Source organism: Macaca fascicularis, chromosome 4 (genome assembly GCF_037993035.2).
Source record: "Macaca fascicularis isolate 582-1 chromosome 4, T2T-MFA8v1.1".
Classification (NCBI taxonomy): domain Eukaryota; kingdom Metazoa; phylum Chordata; class Mammalia; order Primates; family Cercopithecidae; genus Macaca; species Macaca fascicularis.
Genome location: NC_088378.1, coordinates 109,073,572 through 109,089,980, shown reverse-complemented (window position 1 = coordinate 109,089,980; position 16,409 = coordinate 109,073,572). Strand labels below are relative to the sequence as shown.

General features: G+C 36.2%; 1 protein-coding gene across 1 annotated transcript; it reads left to right on the top strand.

Moving 5' to 3' along the window:
* The first annotated feature begins 12,917 nt into the window (after positions 1-12,917).
* On the top strand, positions 12,918-14,525 carry LOC102130474 (mitochondrial nicotinamide adenine dinucleotide transporter SLC25A51-like). Its single transcript, XM_045390415.2, has one exon. It carries the CDS (start codon positions 13,459-13,461, stop codon positions 14,068-14,070), a length of 612 nt encoding a protein of 203 aa, XP_045246350.2. The 5' UTR covers positions 12,918-13,458; the 3' UTR covers positions 14,071-14,525.
* Positions 14,526-16,409: the final 1,884 nt, after the last annotated feature.

Genomic DNA, 16,409 nt, shown 5'->3' with positions numbered 1-16,409 from the left:
CGGAAATGAATGAAATGGAGATATGAAAACCCATACAAAGGATCAATGAAACCAGAGTTAGTTCTTTGAAAGAACAAGTAAGATTGATGGACTGGTAGCTGGACTAATAAAAAAGGAGAAAATACAAATAAACACAATCAGAAATGAGAAAGGTGATATAACCACTGACATTATAGAAATACAAAAACAAACAAAAACCTTCAGACAAGATGTTATTACAAACACCTCTACGCACATAAACTAGAAAACCTACAAGAAGTGGATAAATTTCTGAAAACATTCAACCTCACAAGATTGAACTAAAAAGAAACTAAAACCCAGAACAGGCCAATAATGACTTATGAAACTGAATCAATAATAAAAGCCTACCAGCCAGAAAAAGCCCTGTACCAGACAGATTCACAGCTGAATTTTACCAGATGTATAAGGAAGAGGTGGTAACAAACCTACTGAAACTATTCCAAAAAACTTAGGAGAAGGGATTCCTTCCTAATTCATCCTGATATTAAATCCTGGCTGAAAGACAGCAGAAAAAGTAAAACTTCAGACCAATTTCCCTGATAAAAACAGATACAAAAATCCTCAAGAAAATACTGCATTCAGCAAACTGAATACAGTAGCACATCAAAAAGTGAAGTCACCACAATCGAGTAGGGTTTATCCCTGGGATATAAAGTTGGTTCAACATACATGAATCAATACATGTTGTTCATCACATAAACAGAACTAAAAACAAAAAACACATGATTGTCTCAATAGATGCAAGAAAGGCATTTGATAAAATTCAACATCCTTTACATTAAACATCCTCAATAAACTAGGCATTGAAGACACACACTTCAAAATAATATGACAAGAGCCATCAATGATAAGCTCACAGCCAACATCATACTGAATGGGCAAAAACGGGAAGCATTCCCTTTGAGAACTGGAAGAAGAGAATTACTCTTACTACTTTATTCAACATAGTACTGGTTGTCCTAGCCAGAGCAATCAGGCAAGAGAAAGAAATAAAAGGCATCCAAATAGGAAGAGATGAAATCAAGCCCTCTCTCTTCACATACATGATTTTATACCTAAAAAAAAAAAAAAAAAAGAGTTTCTGTCTAAAAGCTTCTAGAGCTGATAAACAATTTCAGCAATATCTCAAGATACAAAATCAATGTGCAAAATTTACTAGCATATCTATGCACCAACAACATCCAAGCTGAAAGCCAAGTCAAGAACAAAATACCATTTACAATAGCCACAACAATATTAAAATACCTAGGAATACAGCTAACAAGGGAGGTGAAAAACCTCTAGAAAGAGAATTTAAAAACCCTGAATTAAGAAATCAGAGACAACACAAACAAATGGAAAAATATTCCATACTCATGGTAGAAAAATATTCCATACTCATGGATAGGAAGAGTCAATATTGTTAAAATGGCTACATAGTCCAAAACAATGTACAGATTTAACACTCTTCTTATCAAACTACCAATGACATTTTTCACAGAATTAGGAAAATATATTCTAAAATTTATATGGATGTAGAGGATTTCATGGCAATATATTCAAGTTTATGTACAAGGCATTTGAGGTTGGAACATAGAAAAATACTAAGGTGCCGGGCGCGGTGGCTCAAGCCTGTAATCCCAGCACTTTGGGAGGCCGAGACGGGCGGATCATGACGTCAGGAGATCGAGACCATCCTGGCTAACACGGTGAAACCCCGACTCTACTAAAAAATACAAAAAACTAGCCGGGCGAGGTGGCGGGCACCGGTAGTCCCAGCTACTCGGGAGGCTGAGGCAGGAGAGTGGCGTGAACCCGCGAGGCGGAGCTTGCAGTGAGTTGAGATCCTGCCACTGCACTCCAGCCTGGGCTACAGAGCAAGACTCTGTCTCAAAAAAAAAAAAAAAAAAAGAAAAAGAAAAAAAAGAAAGAAAAATACTGAGGCACTGTGTGTACGTTTTTTGTGCATGAGACCATAACTCCTTGACCCTGAAAACAGGACAATACAAAAATTAAATATATTACATATTTCTATAATATATTAAGTCATGAAATTATTCAACAATTTATTTTATTTTTATTATGAATAATTGGCTGCAATTTATAATGCCTGCATAAACAATTTTACATACTGCTTTATTTTTATTTTTTTAAGTTCTCATGTACCTATTTTTAATGAAATTGTAAACTGTCTTTTAAAACATAACCAGTGAAGAGAGTAAATATATGGAAAAAGTGACAAATATTTTGTTTAGGTTTCCATTCATCATTCCTTTTTTTAATCAATATTTTTTAAGTACCTACAATGTGTCAAATAATGTTAATAGGTAATTGGGATAGAAAAGTGATGCAAAGAACAAAAAAGACAAAACTTCTGTTTCCATGGAATTTATAATCTGCTGAGGTGAGACAGACAATGAACATCATAAATAAGTGAATTATGCAAAGTGTGGATCCGCAAACTTTTTTTTTAATTGAGTGTGTGTTACGGAATGCTGAAAACAGTCTCCTAAGAATGTGTAACTGCTTTTACAGGGCCATATGTATCTCATGACCTGACAGCAAAATGCCATCTGGCGGATGTCTGTAGTTTAGCAAGCCTTTTCAATAAATACTTGGTGGATGGATTCTGGGGGGCACTTTCTCAGAAGAGCTTCCCCTCGCCCCACTCAGCTGGAATTGTCTAAGTACTCATTCTTAGCATTCACTGAAAGCTATAAGCTGCAATGGAACCAAAAGAGAACCCAGATATCTATGATAATCCAAAGCAAAATTACAAAGATGAAGGCATCATACTATCTGACTTCAAACTATACTACAAGGATACAGCAAACAAAACATCATATAGACACACAAACCAATGGAACAGGTTACAGAACCCAGAAATAAAGCCTCACACCTACAATCACCTGATCTTTGACAAAGCCAACAAAAACAAGCCATGAAAAAAGGGAACCCTATGCAATTAATGGTGAAATAAATGACTAGTCATATGCAGAAGATTAAAAACGGATCCTTTTCTTTCACCGTATACAAAAATCAACTCAAGATAGATTAAAGACTTAAATGTAAAACCCAAAACAATAGAAAACCTTGAAGAACACCTAGAAAAAACATTCTAAACACAGGCCCTGGCAAAGACTTCATGCTGAAGATGTCAAATACAATTACAACAAAAACAAAATTGCCCAAAGGGACCTAATTAAACTAAAGTTTCTGCACAGCAAAATAAACTATCAACAGAGTAAACACACAACCTACAGAATGGGAGAAAATATTTGCAAACTATGCAACCAATAAAGGCTTAATATCCAGAATTTATAAGGAGTTTAACAAATGAACAAGCAAAAAACAAACAACCCCATTATAAATTGAGAAAAAGATATAAACAGACATTTTTCAAAAGAAGTTATACACATGACCAACAAGCATATGGAAAAACGCTCAACATCTCTAATCATTAGAGAAACGTAAATCAAAACCACTCTCAGATACTATCTCACACCAATCAATCAGAATAGTCAACATTAAAAAGTCAAAAAATAAGAGATTCTGGTGAGGTTGTGGATAAAACAAAACACTTATACACTGCTAGTGGGAAGAGGAATTAGTTCAGTCACTGTGAAAAGCAGTTTTGAGATTTCTCAAAGAACTTAAAACAGAACTACCATTCAACCTAGCAATCCCATTATTGGTTATATACCTAAAGGAACATAAATCATACTACTGTAAAGACACATGCACACATGTGTTCACCACAGCACTACTCACAATAGCAAAGATGTGGAATATACCTAAATGTCCATCAAAGGTAAACTGAATAAAGAAAATGTGATACATATACACCACGGAATTCTATACAGCCATAAAAGAGAATGAAATCAAGCAGCAAAATGGATAGTGCTGTAGGCCATTATGCTAAGTGAATTAATTTAGGAACAGAAAAGAAAATACTGCACGTTCTCACTTGTACTTGCGAGATGAACGTCAAGTACACAGGGACACAAATAAATGAACAATAGACACCAAGGTCTCCTTGAGAGCCGAGGGTGGGAGGAAGATAAAAATCAAAAATCTACCCATCAAATACTATGCTTATTACCTTAGTAATGAAATAATCCAAACCCCCATGGCACACAATTTATGCATGTAAGAAACCTGCATGTGTACTCCCGAATCTAAAATAAAAATTGAAAATAAAATAAAAATAAAGTAAATATATAAATAAAATGAAATAGTTCTGGTAATCATCTTAGCTTACTTTCCTAGAAAATTCTGTTATCAATAAGAATATAATTTATTCCTCACGCAATGTTTCATATTTTTAATATTTAAAAAGCATATAAATAGTATGTCAATGTTATATATGTGAATTAGTCTGTATGTAAATGGTACATAATTATATAATAATGAATTATTTACTAAACTTATAATTCCCAAATTTCCAAACTCATGTTTTATATTTATATGCTTTTTTTTTTTTTTTTTTTTTTTTTTTTTTTTTTAATACAGAGTCTCGCTCTTTTGCCCAGGCTGGAGTGTAGTGATAGGATCTAGGCTAACTGCAACTTCCACCTCTCAAGTTCAAGTGATTTCTTGCCTCAGCCTCCAAAGTAGAGGTATATGCTTTTTATGTGGTAAGTTTTGGTGATATCTGAATATTTAATAACTTGTACCGTACAGACACAGAACAGATACTAGCTTTGACAAACAGAAAAGGACAATCATTTGTGCGCAAACTTACAAAATATCACCCCTTGTAGGTAACACTACAATTTAGTAATTAGTAGAAATCTTTGACATGATTCTTACTCTTGGGACCATTCTTCCTTTGATATCCAAGTGACTTTACTCCCTTATCTTCTTTATCTTTGCACAACTATCACCTTTACAGTGACTACTCTTTGACCATCCTATTTAAAATGGCACATATACTTTCCATCTTCCTCATTCTACTTAATATTTCTCTATAGCACTTATTGCGAATAAAATTTATTGACACATAGCCATGCCCATATATTTAGCTATTGTCTGGGATTGCTTTGTCACCACAGTGCCAGTTTGTAAAAGTATGAGAGATCCCGTGGTGAGCAAAGCCTAAAGAAGTATATAATATCTGGTCCTTTGCAGAAAAGTTTGCCAATCCACACTTTGCATAATTCACTTATTTATGATGTTCATTGTCTGTCTCACCTTAGCAGATTATAAATTCCATGGAAACAGAAGTTTTGTCTTTTTTGTTCTTTGCATCACTTTTCTATCCCAATTACCTATTAACAGCATTTGACAATTGTAGGTACTTAAAAAATATTGATTAAAAAAAGGAATAGATGAATGGAAAACTAAACAAAATGTTTACCACTTTGTCCATATATGTACTCTCTTCACTAGTCATGTTTTTAAAAGACAGTTTACAGTTTCATTAAAAATAGGTACATAATAACTTAAAAATAAAAATAAAGCAGTATGTAAAATTTTTTATGGCAGGCATTATAAATTGTGGCCATTTATTCATAATAAAAATAAAAATAAACTGTTGAACGACTTCATGACTTTTAATATATTATAGAAATATGTAATATATTTAATTTTTGTATTGTCAGATATAATTCACTGGCAGAAGGAAAAATAGGAGTACTTTACACATTTGAAAGTAAAAGTGACAATGGATATAGCTATTCTTTTTTTAATGTGACAATTTTTTTAAAAAAATGGATTTATGATGTGGAAAGAGTGTAGAAAAAAGGCTGTTTCATTTTAGTGTTTGAAATAGACAAGTAATGTAAAGGGTTGTCAGATTTGAACACAAGATATTAAGAAAGTAGATTTCAAAAACATTATGAAAAATATAACATAAAATTTCAAAAGCCTTTAGGTGTGACTACAGTTTAAAATGAATGGAAAAAATGTGGTAAGTAAATTTTGATAAAACAATACGAGGCAATGTCAGTGAGGGAAAAAAGGTTCTTTCTTAGACAAGATCTAAAACATATACGTAGTTTCTCAAGTTACTGGTTATGTTAAAAGCTTATGTACAGAAAATTGTGAAACATTTTCAGTCATTAGCTGAGACTTGACATGTGATAAAGGCTAAGAAATGTATGTTACAATATTAAGAGTCAAAAAAGAAAAATAAAAAGAATGTTCCCACTAATAAGAAAAGATGGTGTACTGTTCTACATTGAAAATAAGAGAAAAATAATTCTCCACTTTACCATGGCCAGTTGGGTTCCCAGGTGCTAGAAAACAGATTCTGAGACATACATTAGCCTGAAGAATGTTTGCTGTGGAGTTCTCTTGGGATTATCATCTGTGGAAGGAACAGAAATAAAGAACTGAACAAATGACAAAGATGAGTTGTAATGCACTGCCAACCAAAATGGTACCCTTTGGGAGTACTCTGGAGATATCATGGCCCATCAGAATTGTTTCAAGTTGAAGTGACATAACCAAGACATTTTACCCTTCCTTTGGTGAGCCATGGGTGAGGCTACTATTGGAAGGAGTAATAGTGTGGATCATGGTAATTTTCTTCAGAGGAACAATTCAAAAACAGGGCTTAAATGCAAAAATGTCTTTGGGCAGAATTCACAATTAGTGTGTTGGTAAGACAGGGAGTTCATGCATGAAAATACATCTAATCAGTTTATCATAATGTCAATTATAGTCCCCTTACTTGAATGAGGTCTGGGGGTAGTTCCTCATGGGTCACAGTGAACCTCTCTTGCTGAGGTACTTAGAAGATTAAGGTTAATGGAATAAGTTCCAGTCCTTGCTTCTGCAGCTATTCTCAGGACCACAACAGAACAATAATCATTTCCATCTTCTGCTGTATATTCTTAATTCCCCTTACCTTCTGGGGGCTTATTTGGTGTTGCAAACCAGACATCATCCCAGAGAGTTGTGAGAAGTTGGTTAGCATGCCCTATTTGGTTATATGTTACTATAGTCTTTTATTTATTCTTGTTGTTCATGTTTTCTATATATTTGATGATTTTTTTTTTTTTTCCTAGTAAATGTATCTATCATTGAGAATGGAATACTGAAGTCACTCAAAATTTGTCTATTTCTTCTTTTAATTCTTTGTGTTTGCTTACTATATTCCTGGGGTCTGTTTTAACATGCTTATATGTTCACAATTTTTATCTCTTGATAATAAACATTTTAATTGTGATGATAAATTATTTGTCTTTAGTAACATATTTTTAAAACTTATTATGATAAAATTAATGTAGTCACTTCATTTCCTTTATGCGTTCTTTTTGCACAGCATGCCATCTTTAATTCCTTCAGCATTTCAATTTATTTTCATTTTGATGGGAATAGAATTGTGGATTATGTGTTTTCAGGGTAACCCCAACTCCATTTGCCAGTTTACTAATATCATTCTATTGTCCTCTGACTTACATAGTCTCAGAAAAAGAGTCTTTAGTATTTCTCACAATTTTCTCCTTCATATAATAATCCCTTTCCCCCGACAGCTTTCTTCAAGATTTTCTTCTTTGTTTGTAGAAGTTTAAATATGATATATCTAGGTGATATTTTTGGTGGGGTGCCCTTACTTATCCCATTTGGTTTTCAATGAGATTCTTGAATCTGTGGTGGCTCTTTATTATAATTTTGCAAAATCCTCATCCATTATGTGTTGAAATATTTTTTCTCCTTTTTTTGAGACACAATTATGCATATATTACAATGTTTAACATTGAATCATAGCTTTTGGTGGTCTTTTAAAATACTGTTGTTATTCTTTCTCCTTTTTTCTCTTTATGTTTCAGTATGGATAATTTTTAATGACCTCATATTGAAATTATTTTGGTCTATTGAAGATTCTGACATTTTTCCAAATATATTTTTCTTACAATTTTTATAGCATTTTCATTTAACTTTTCTTTCAGTTTTCATTTTATTTATGATACTTTCTATCTGATCTTGCAACTTTTTCATTAGCATCATTAACATATTTTAATCACAATTATTTTAAATTCTCTGTCAGACAGTTCGAATATTAGTATCATGCCTGTGTGTGCTGAGTAAAACAGCTTGACTCCTGAAAATGGCCACAACTTTTCTTCTACTGGGCCTTTAGTGCAAGGTGTTAAGTAATCTAACTAGGAGTTGGGTTGGGTTAGATGTTAGTTTTGTTTCGTTTTTGGTTGCTATGAGTACCCTCAGTGAACCACAGGTTCCTATAGCTACATCATGTGTTTATGGTAGATTGAGTTTTTGGAGCAATGTCGGTTGGAGTATAAAATTTAGGTTTTCCGTTTATATTTGCCTCATGAAGGGTCCTTTGCATTCTCTTGATCCTTCTGTCCTTTTTTCATGAATAAAATACCTTTGATTGTTACTCAAAACTTGTTAAATTGGTCATGAGGAGGGCAGTTGGAGGAGTCCATTCTCTGCGGCTCTGGACTAAACTTTTGTCTTAGGTATGACTATGTTCCCGAGTCTCAGGAATGTAGGCTGACTTTTTTCACCCACCAACGACTGTAGTTGTGGGCAGAGTACCTATCCTGCCCTTCTCCTAAGAACAGCCCCCCTCTTTCCCCTTTTTCCTTCCCACAGATGCAATTAGTCCTTACCAATGCCTTAAAAACAATGCTTTTTGTTCTTATACCTACCTACTAAGGCTTTTGCTTCACAGTGAGGGTATGCAAGAAAGATCTGGGTAGAATTTCTTGCAGTTTTATACAGCTTCTGTTACCCAACCCCACCTTGCATTCCAAGCAAAATTTTTAGGGATCTTTCTGATATCATCTGAGAGTAGAGTTTGTGTAAGTACGACTGCAAAAGGGTATGAACTTCCCCAGTTTCTGTGACTCCCAGGCCACAGGTTTATACTGTTCACCACTTCACATTCAGCTTTTAAAACTTTTTTCAGATATTCTATTTGAACTCTTTTTATAGATTTCCAGTGGCTTGTTATCCAGATGAGCAAGTACTCACATCTACTGTTTTCCAAGAAAAGTATTTTATCCTTAGATTTTGGCCAGTTTCTTGTTCTGCCTCCTTAGCTATGCAAGGAGTCTAAAAATAAAATCTGAATTTAAAGTTGACCCGATTTTTAAAATTATATAATGAAGTGACCTTTTTCTGTTATCTACATTTATAAGCAAAAACATACTTAATTTTAATTAGTAATTATTCCCATTTTTTCAGTTTATTAAGACAGCTTAGCTATAGCCACCCAATTCCATTGTCCTTACAGTCATTATTTCAACTCTACTATTCTTCTCATCTAAACACAGCAAATATATTTTCTCCACAAATAAACCATACCACTAGTTCATAAAGCTTACCACTGGTAACTTTTATAAATTACATAGCTATCTTTTTTCAGGAACTGTCTATACTTCATCTACCTGCAATGACAGTTTTCTCACTGTCAAGGCAGCAAGTGATTCAACTCCAAAATTTAACTTTAAATTTCCTTGTTCGATCATTTCTGACTTCAACATTCAAGTTGAATTACAAAGGAAATGGAATATGACACATAGACAAGCATGCAGGAAATTTATAGAGAGTGCTGCTGGAATCAGTGTTCTTGAAATGGAGGAAAAGGTATGAGGATTACGAATATACAAACTTTGAGTGCTATTCAGTTGCAACAAATGCCTCAGCTGACCCCACAAGGATTTTTGAAACTAGGATACACTTCAGAGTTGTCCTAAATTGAGAGGAGGACTTTCATACTTCTATGTTGTTAGGTCATTAGAGGGGTCTGCTCATGATATTGGGAAAAGCAGTTTTCTACAGCTGAGACAATGTGAAAGAGAGCTTACAGTGAAGACTTGTTAATTGGCAAAATTTGAGTAGGTAGCTAGAATGACACCTTCATGCGAGAAAAGAGATCTGGGTGGCATATTATAGTCTCTACCATATTTACTTATTTTCTTTTCCTTTTAAGTAAAAGTATCCTTAAAATTAATAGAGTTATCATTATTAAGGATCTACAAATTAAAATACATATTCTGGTTCTATAGAGTCCACTGACTAGTTGGCAAGAGTGGAAGTAGGCAGGAAATAAAAATATTGCAGTGTGAACATTTATATTATTACTAAGCTGGAACTTTTCTCTTCTGGAAAGTGTCCCTGCCTCCATCTGCCTTAAAAATAAAAGCCCCTGTGCCTATATAAATTTAATGTTTACTCCAATAAATCCTCATCCAAGAAGTTAGGATTGTGAACTAATAAATAACTTTACTGTTTGCTTGAAGAAATTATTGCAACAAAAGTATCTGAGTAAACTATTTGCTCACATCTGAGCAAACAACTGTCAGACATTTTTCACACCTAAAGAAACAGCTCAGTTATTATGACAACAGTTCCATCTAGTCTTCAAAATCTTCACCCTTCTCTGTCTAGCAATCCTATACTATTGTGTAAAAACTTTATCCAGTTCCAAAACATTCCCCATCTCTAAAGACCCACTTTAAGCCACTTGAGCTGGTACTTTAAAATCCCATAAATGCCCTTCACTAACATTCTGTCTTTGAGACACTATTGAGGCTATATCCAGGTAGTGTGTTTTGTTGTTGCACAAATTTAATAAACAAAGATTTCCTTAATCAACAGATGTTTTGATGGTTTGTGGATATCCATTCTGGAAATCACTTCAAGATCTTCTTGGCATGGTTGAAGACCCTCAATTCAGAAACAGTGCATTATCCTGTCATCTAATAAGTATCCTATATGGGAACCTTTCTGATCACAATCCTAAATTATGCCCCACATTTAGCCTGAGCTATGATCTCTATTGTCTAGATAAGTTATAGCCTACAGGCTATAATTGTTCATTTATGTCTATGTCTTCTTTGCTGCCACACCAGCAGAGTCAGATAGGACAAAGACAATATGATCACCATAACGGAAAATATTTACTATTTACTCCTTTAGAGACAACATTACTGATCTCTTATTTCAAACCTGATGGCTGAGTTTATCTCCTGAGAATGGGGGAATCACTCCTCTATAAATCATTTGTTTATGTATTCATGAATTGAAAACTCTTATCTTTGGTAAAAACGTGTCAGTAGCAACACTCTAACTTTTCTCTCGGTTTGTCCTTGTCACTTTTTGTTTTGAGTCTTTTTAAGAGGGAGTTTATAGAGTGGGCATAGGTCCAAGAAGTCTGCCCCTTAAGATGGTCCCAGTGCTCATAAGATAAAAAAGTCTTATCATGTGTTAATCCTTACTAGGTAAATTTTGTCTTCCTTAATATTTCAAACTCAATGAAGAGTTTCCTATGTTTAGTATTTGTTTATTTGTTTTCTCTTTGTCTAGATCAGGAATTGCCACATTATAGCCTGTGGGTCACACCTTTCTTTTATGTGTATGGCTGTGAATTTACTTGGTTGCCTCTGTTCAGTGCTGGAGGTTTCATTGCACTACAGTTGGTGATGGTTGGTCTTTGGCCAGATTCTGGAGACATTTGATTTTACAAACACCATTTTTACCTGCTGCAGTTCTCTTAAAGTCTTATTAGTCTCTCAGCCAAACAGAGTGTTCTTCCTGTTTTAATTCATGTACACATCTCTCTAACTGACATAACTTCACCAAGAACAATTTGGAAATACACTGCCAAGTTCAGGAATATTTTGATCTGAAGATGATTTTTCAATTTAGAACACAAAAGAGAAAACTCCCATGAGGAAATCCTTTTTATTATCTGTCTATAGGAGTAACATAGAAAACCTTTTTCTTTGTCTCCATATTTCAGAGATTAAAAATCTGTTACACTTTATTATTTTTGTTATTTTCTTATATATGTCATTATTTCCTCTTTGATAAATTAACTTTTTATAATGTGTACTGATACCAATTAACTGTGATATCCACAAGGCTTTTATCAATAATATTATTTTTGGCTTGCATGGTCACTCCATGGTAAGAGCATAATATTTGACTAAAATTAACTTATGATTTTCCTAAAATATGCCTGGCTGTGCGCAGTGACCAGACCTCGTGCTTGTTCACCCACTCACCCCTCGCCTGTCGCTCTGTGCCTGGCTCTCCCACAGCAGGCGTAGGATCCCGGCGGGTAGAAAAAGTGGATCGCAGCCTGCTAGGCCTAGTGGGCTGGGCAGAAGGAGCCCAGAGGACGAAAGCAATTCTCACACAGAGGTGCTGCAGCCCACACAGGTTTCTGGCTGGCGCAGTGACACCCCAAGGATCCTGTGATAGTATTTTAAGCCCATCTGATCCTATTAGTCTTCTTGGGCAGTCATAATAAAATACCACAGATTGGATGGCCTAAACAACAAGAAATCAATTTTCTCGCAATTGTAGAGGCTAGAAGTCCACGATCAAGATGCTTATTTATTCCATTTCTGACGAGGCCTCTCTTCCTCAGTTGTACATGGCTTCCATTTTATGTAACCTCACATGGCCTTTCCTCAGTGCACTAAAAGAGTGAGCAACCTCTCTGGTGTCTTTTCTTATAAAGCCACTAATCTTGTCGAAACAGTCCTACCATTATGACAGGATTTAACCATAATTACTTAATTAGAGGCTCCATCTTCAAATATATTTATGCTGGGAGTTGGAGCTTCATAACCTTTTTTTTTTTTTTTTTTTTTTGAGGAGAGGGGCACACATTTTCCATCTTAATGAGATCTTGTCTAATTTAGGCAGCAAATGAAGCATTGAGCCAACAAAGTTGAAAGTTTATCCTAGCATTTGACACAAAGTAAAAACCAAACACCAATATTTTGTGATCCAATGCACAACGAGAGAAAGGTAAAAGCAATTTACCTTACCTCACCCTACAACGAACTGGTTTGTTCATAATAAGAGCATTAGAAAAAACACAACAGGGCCCGTCGGGGCAGCCGGCCGCTCTCGGGTCCCATCCCAGTCCTCTGCGCGCTCTGGCTGCCCTGGCCCAGTCGCTGCTGGCCCCACCCAGGCGGCGCGCGCCGAATGAGTTCTGAGCCTCCTGGGCTCCCGGCTTTCCTGCCTAAGGCTCGTGTTTATACAGCTGCTGGGCGACCTTTCCCGCGAAAGAGGGTGTGACTTCATTCCGGAGCGCCCCGGGCTGGGGAGGCTCCTCCCTGGTTCGCAGAAACCGCAGGGGCGGGGAGGAGCAGAGCTCCGCCTGCGCCCGGGGTGAGGAGGGCTGGCACCGCGCAAAGCGCACCCCACCTCCCACGGGAGACTGATTTCGGCCTCCTGAGCTCGGGACCCCTGACTGTGGAGTGTCAGAGACGGAGGAGGACTTAGTGTTCTTGTCCAACCCCCTCCCCGCTTTTCACGGGTTGGGGAAATGGGCGCCTGGAGAACGGAAATTCAGTTATCAAAATTGACTCCAGAAGAGAGAAACTAACAGAACAATAACAATGGAAGAAATTGAGAACATTGTCAGAAAGCATCATCATGCCAAACTCCAGGCTCAGATTGTGTTACAGGTTAAAAAAAGTCAGTCCTTCATGAAAACGAAAGATCTTAAGCAACACGATGGATTCAGAAGCCTATGAAAAGAGGCCACCAGTACTAACGTCTTCAGAACAAGATATATCACCTCATATTGCAAATGTTGATGAAATGAAGCATTACTTGTGTGGCGGCTGCGCAGCCTTCAACAACGTCGCAATCACATTTCCCATTCAGAAGGTCTTCTTTAGACAACAGCTGTATGGCATCAAAACACGGGATGCAATACTTCAGTTGAGAAGGGATGGATTTCGAAACTTGTATCCTGGAATCCTTCCCCTATTAATGCAGACGACGACTACACTTGCACTTATGTTTGGTCTCTATGAGGATTTATCCTGCCTTCTCCACAAGCATGTCAGTGCTCCAGAGTTTGCAACCTATTGCGTGGCGGCAGTGCTTGCAGGAACAGCAGAAGCAATTTTCACTCCCCTGGAAATAGTTCAGACATTGCTTCGAGACCACAAGCATCATGACAAATTCACCAACACTTATCAGACCTTCAAGGCACTGAAATATAATGGAATTGGAAAGTATTATCCAGGCCTGGTGCCCATTCTTTTCCTGAATGAACTCAGTAATGTCTTGTGTGAGGCCTTTGAGGTCCCATTAAGGAGCATCTGCCTACCGAAATGACTCACAGTGCTCATTTGGTCAATGATTTTATCTGTGAAGGTCTATTGGGTGCCATGTTGGGATTCTTATTTTTTTCCAATTAATGTTGCAAAAACTCGCATACAGTCTCAGATTCGTGGGGAATTTCAGTCTTTCCCAAGGTTTTCCAAAAAATCTGGCTGGAACGGGACAGAAAACTGATAAATCTTTTCAGAGGTGCCCATTTGAATTACCATTGGTCCCTTATATCTTGGAGCATCATCAGTGCAACTTATGAGTAAAGATTATATGAAAAAAACAACAGTTAAGTGTCATTTATCAACTAAATAGACCTTCTAAGAAGAATGCAGTTTGACCTCTTTGTTAATTGGCCAAATACAAGCTGGTGTCATAACTCCAGGCCACAGTGAGTTATGGGCAAAGCTATTTTGCTTATGCCTCAATAAAACAGAATAAAAGGTTTCAACAGGAAAATATAAGGAATTTGTTTTGTTTTGTTTTGTTTTGTTTTTGTATCATTACCTAAGAGCTTTAGACTAATTGCCTGGTAAGTAGCTGTCCATCTGATGGCCTTTGACAGGGAACTTAATCCCCAAAATAAGATTTTCTCAAACCAGTCTTGAAGTCTTCTGCATTGAAACCTAAGTGGCTGTGACCAGCCAGAGAGAAGGTCCTCAGGGGCCAGGGGCTCCTCAGGCTTCCTTTGTTACTCCCTTACTTGCTTCTCTGCCCTCAGGAGCAGCTGCAGAGGATAGTCCTCATTAAGCTCAAGCATATGACAATGGGGCAGAACAGAGAAGAAAAACAGCTTATTAGGTATAGGCTTTTCATGATAAATTGCTTGTATTAGTTTTGGAACTAAGTACCTATGGGATAGTCATTATACTATTTGTATTAAGATATGGTAGATTAAGGAGCTATGAAAGTTCCCATTTTGCTTTCTAGGTTTGAAGTTTTCTATTTGATTCTGACTGTGACTTTCAACCCTTCCAAAATATCCTTATGTAAATTTCACTTATTTCATTGCCAAAAGATGAAGGGACTTAAATTTTGTTATAGGTGTTCCATCCTGTTAAAAAATTTTCATATTAATTTTGAATAGATCAAACTCTGGTTAGCGTGGTTTCTTTGAATTATTGGGGCCATCTCAGCAAAGGTCTGTGGTTATTTTTCCCCTGAGTAGGAGCTGGTCATATTTAAGCATCCTGTTCTCTTAAAACTCTCCTTTTAAAAAATAAACACTTCCGTAACATTTTGTTTTGGAAGTCTATTAATGTAATCCCACTTTTTCCCTCCTAGTTTCTAAATGTTACAGAGAGGGGAAAAGGCTCAGGATAGTTTTCATCCTGCAGTGTTGGCTGTCTTTTATTTTACCCTTGGAAATAGAGACTCCGTTAGGGTTTTCACATTTTGGGAACCCAGTTTTACCATTGTGTTAGTAAAACAGTAAGATAGTTTGAGAGCATATGCTCTAAATGAAGACATTTGAAGAGTTAGTTTGAATTCTAAAAGTAGGCAATAGCCAAATAGCATTTTCATCCCTTAGTAGACAAAAACTTCTTTGTCAAGGGAATTGGAAAATGTGAAAATATTTTTTCCAGATAAAGCAAAATGATTCATATGCCACTTCCAACTGACTAATGAAATGTAAGAGACAGACTGAAAAAGTGGATTATGAATCTTAAAACCCTTTCTGTAAGTATGTAAAGATTGATTTCCAGCATCTGACATGATCGTAGGTTTCTTGTTAACCAGTTTTTCTTCTTTCTGGGTAATTGCATGTGAATATTTGCACATACTGACCAAAATAAAATCAGGGCCTCAAGTTGGTAGTTTACTGAAACTGTCTGGGCAAATAGTCCATAAAAGCTGTTTACCTCTAAATGCAGTATGGCTGGTTAAATACAGTGAACATCCTTCTTTCAGCTGTAAAGGATGTAGCATGTTAAGCATTAGCGAGGCAGTAATGAAGCTACATAACCATACAGCAACTCTGTCTGACAATGTTGTGCTGGATATTGCAGTTTACATTCAGGTTGTAGATGTAAAGATTTAAACAAATAATTTGACACCAAATAAATATGAGTAGCATCCTTTGGCCTATTAAATAGAGTCAGGATTTAAAGGGAGTTGAGTTTGAGAAACGAATGAATAAAGGCACCTTGGTGCCTGACCCACTCATTCATGTGTGTGACTCCGAGCACTGACAGGCATGTCCAGTTACTCAGCACAGGGCAGGTGGGTTAGCCTGGGGTAATACCTTGGCCCTGGGAATAGATACCATTGGGCCTTTGGTTTTGTTGGGCTTCCTTTTGTCTTTACACTCCATACAGATGGTAGAAATCTGAGTTCTAAAGCAC

Coding starts and splice junctions, on each gene's coding strand:
- LOC102130474 (XM_045390415.2), top strand. CDS start 13,459: ATGGATTCAGAAGCCTATGAAAAGAGGCCACCAGTACTAACGTCTTCA.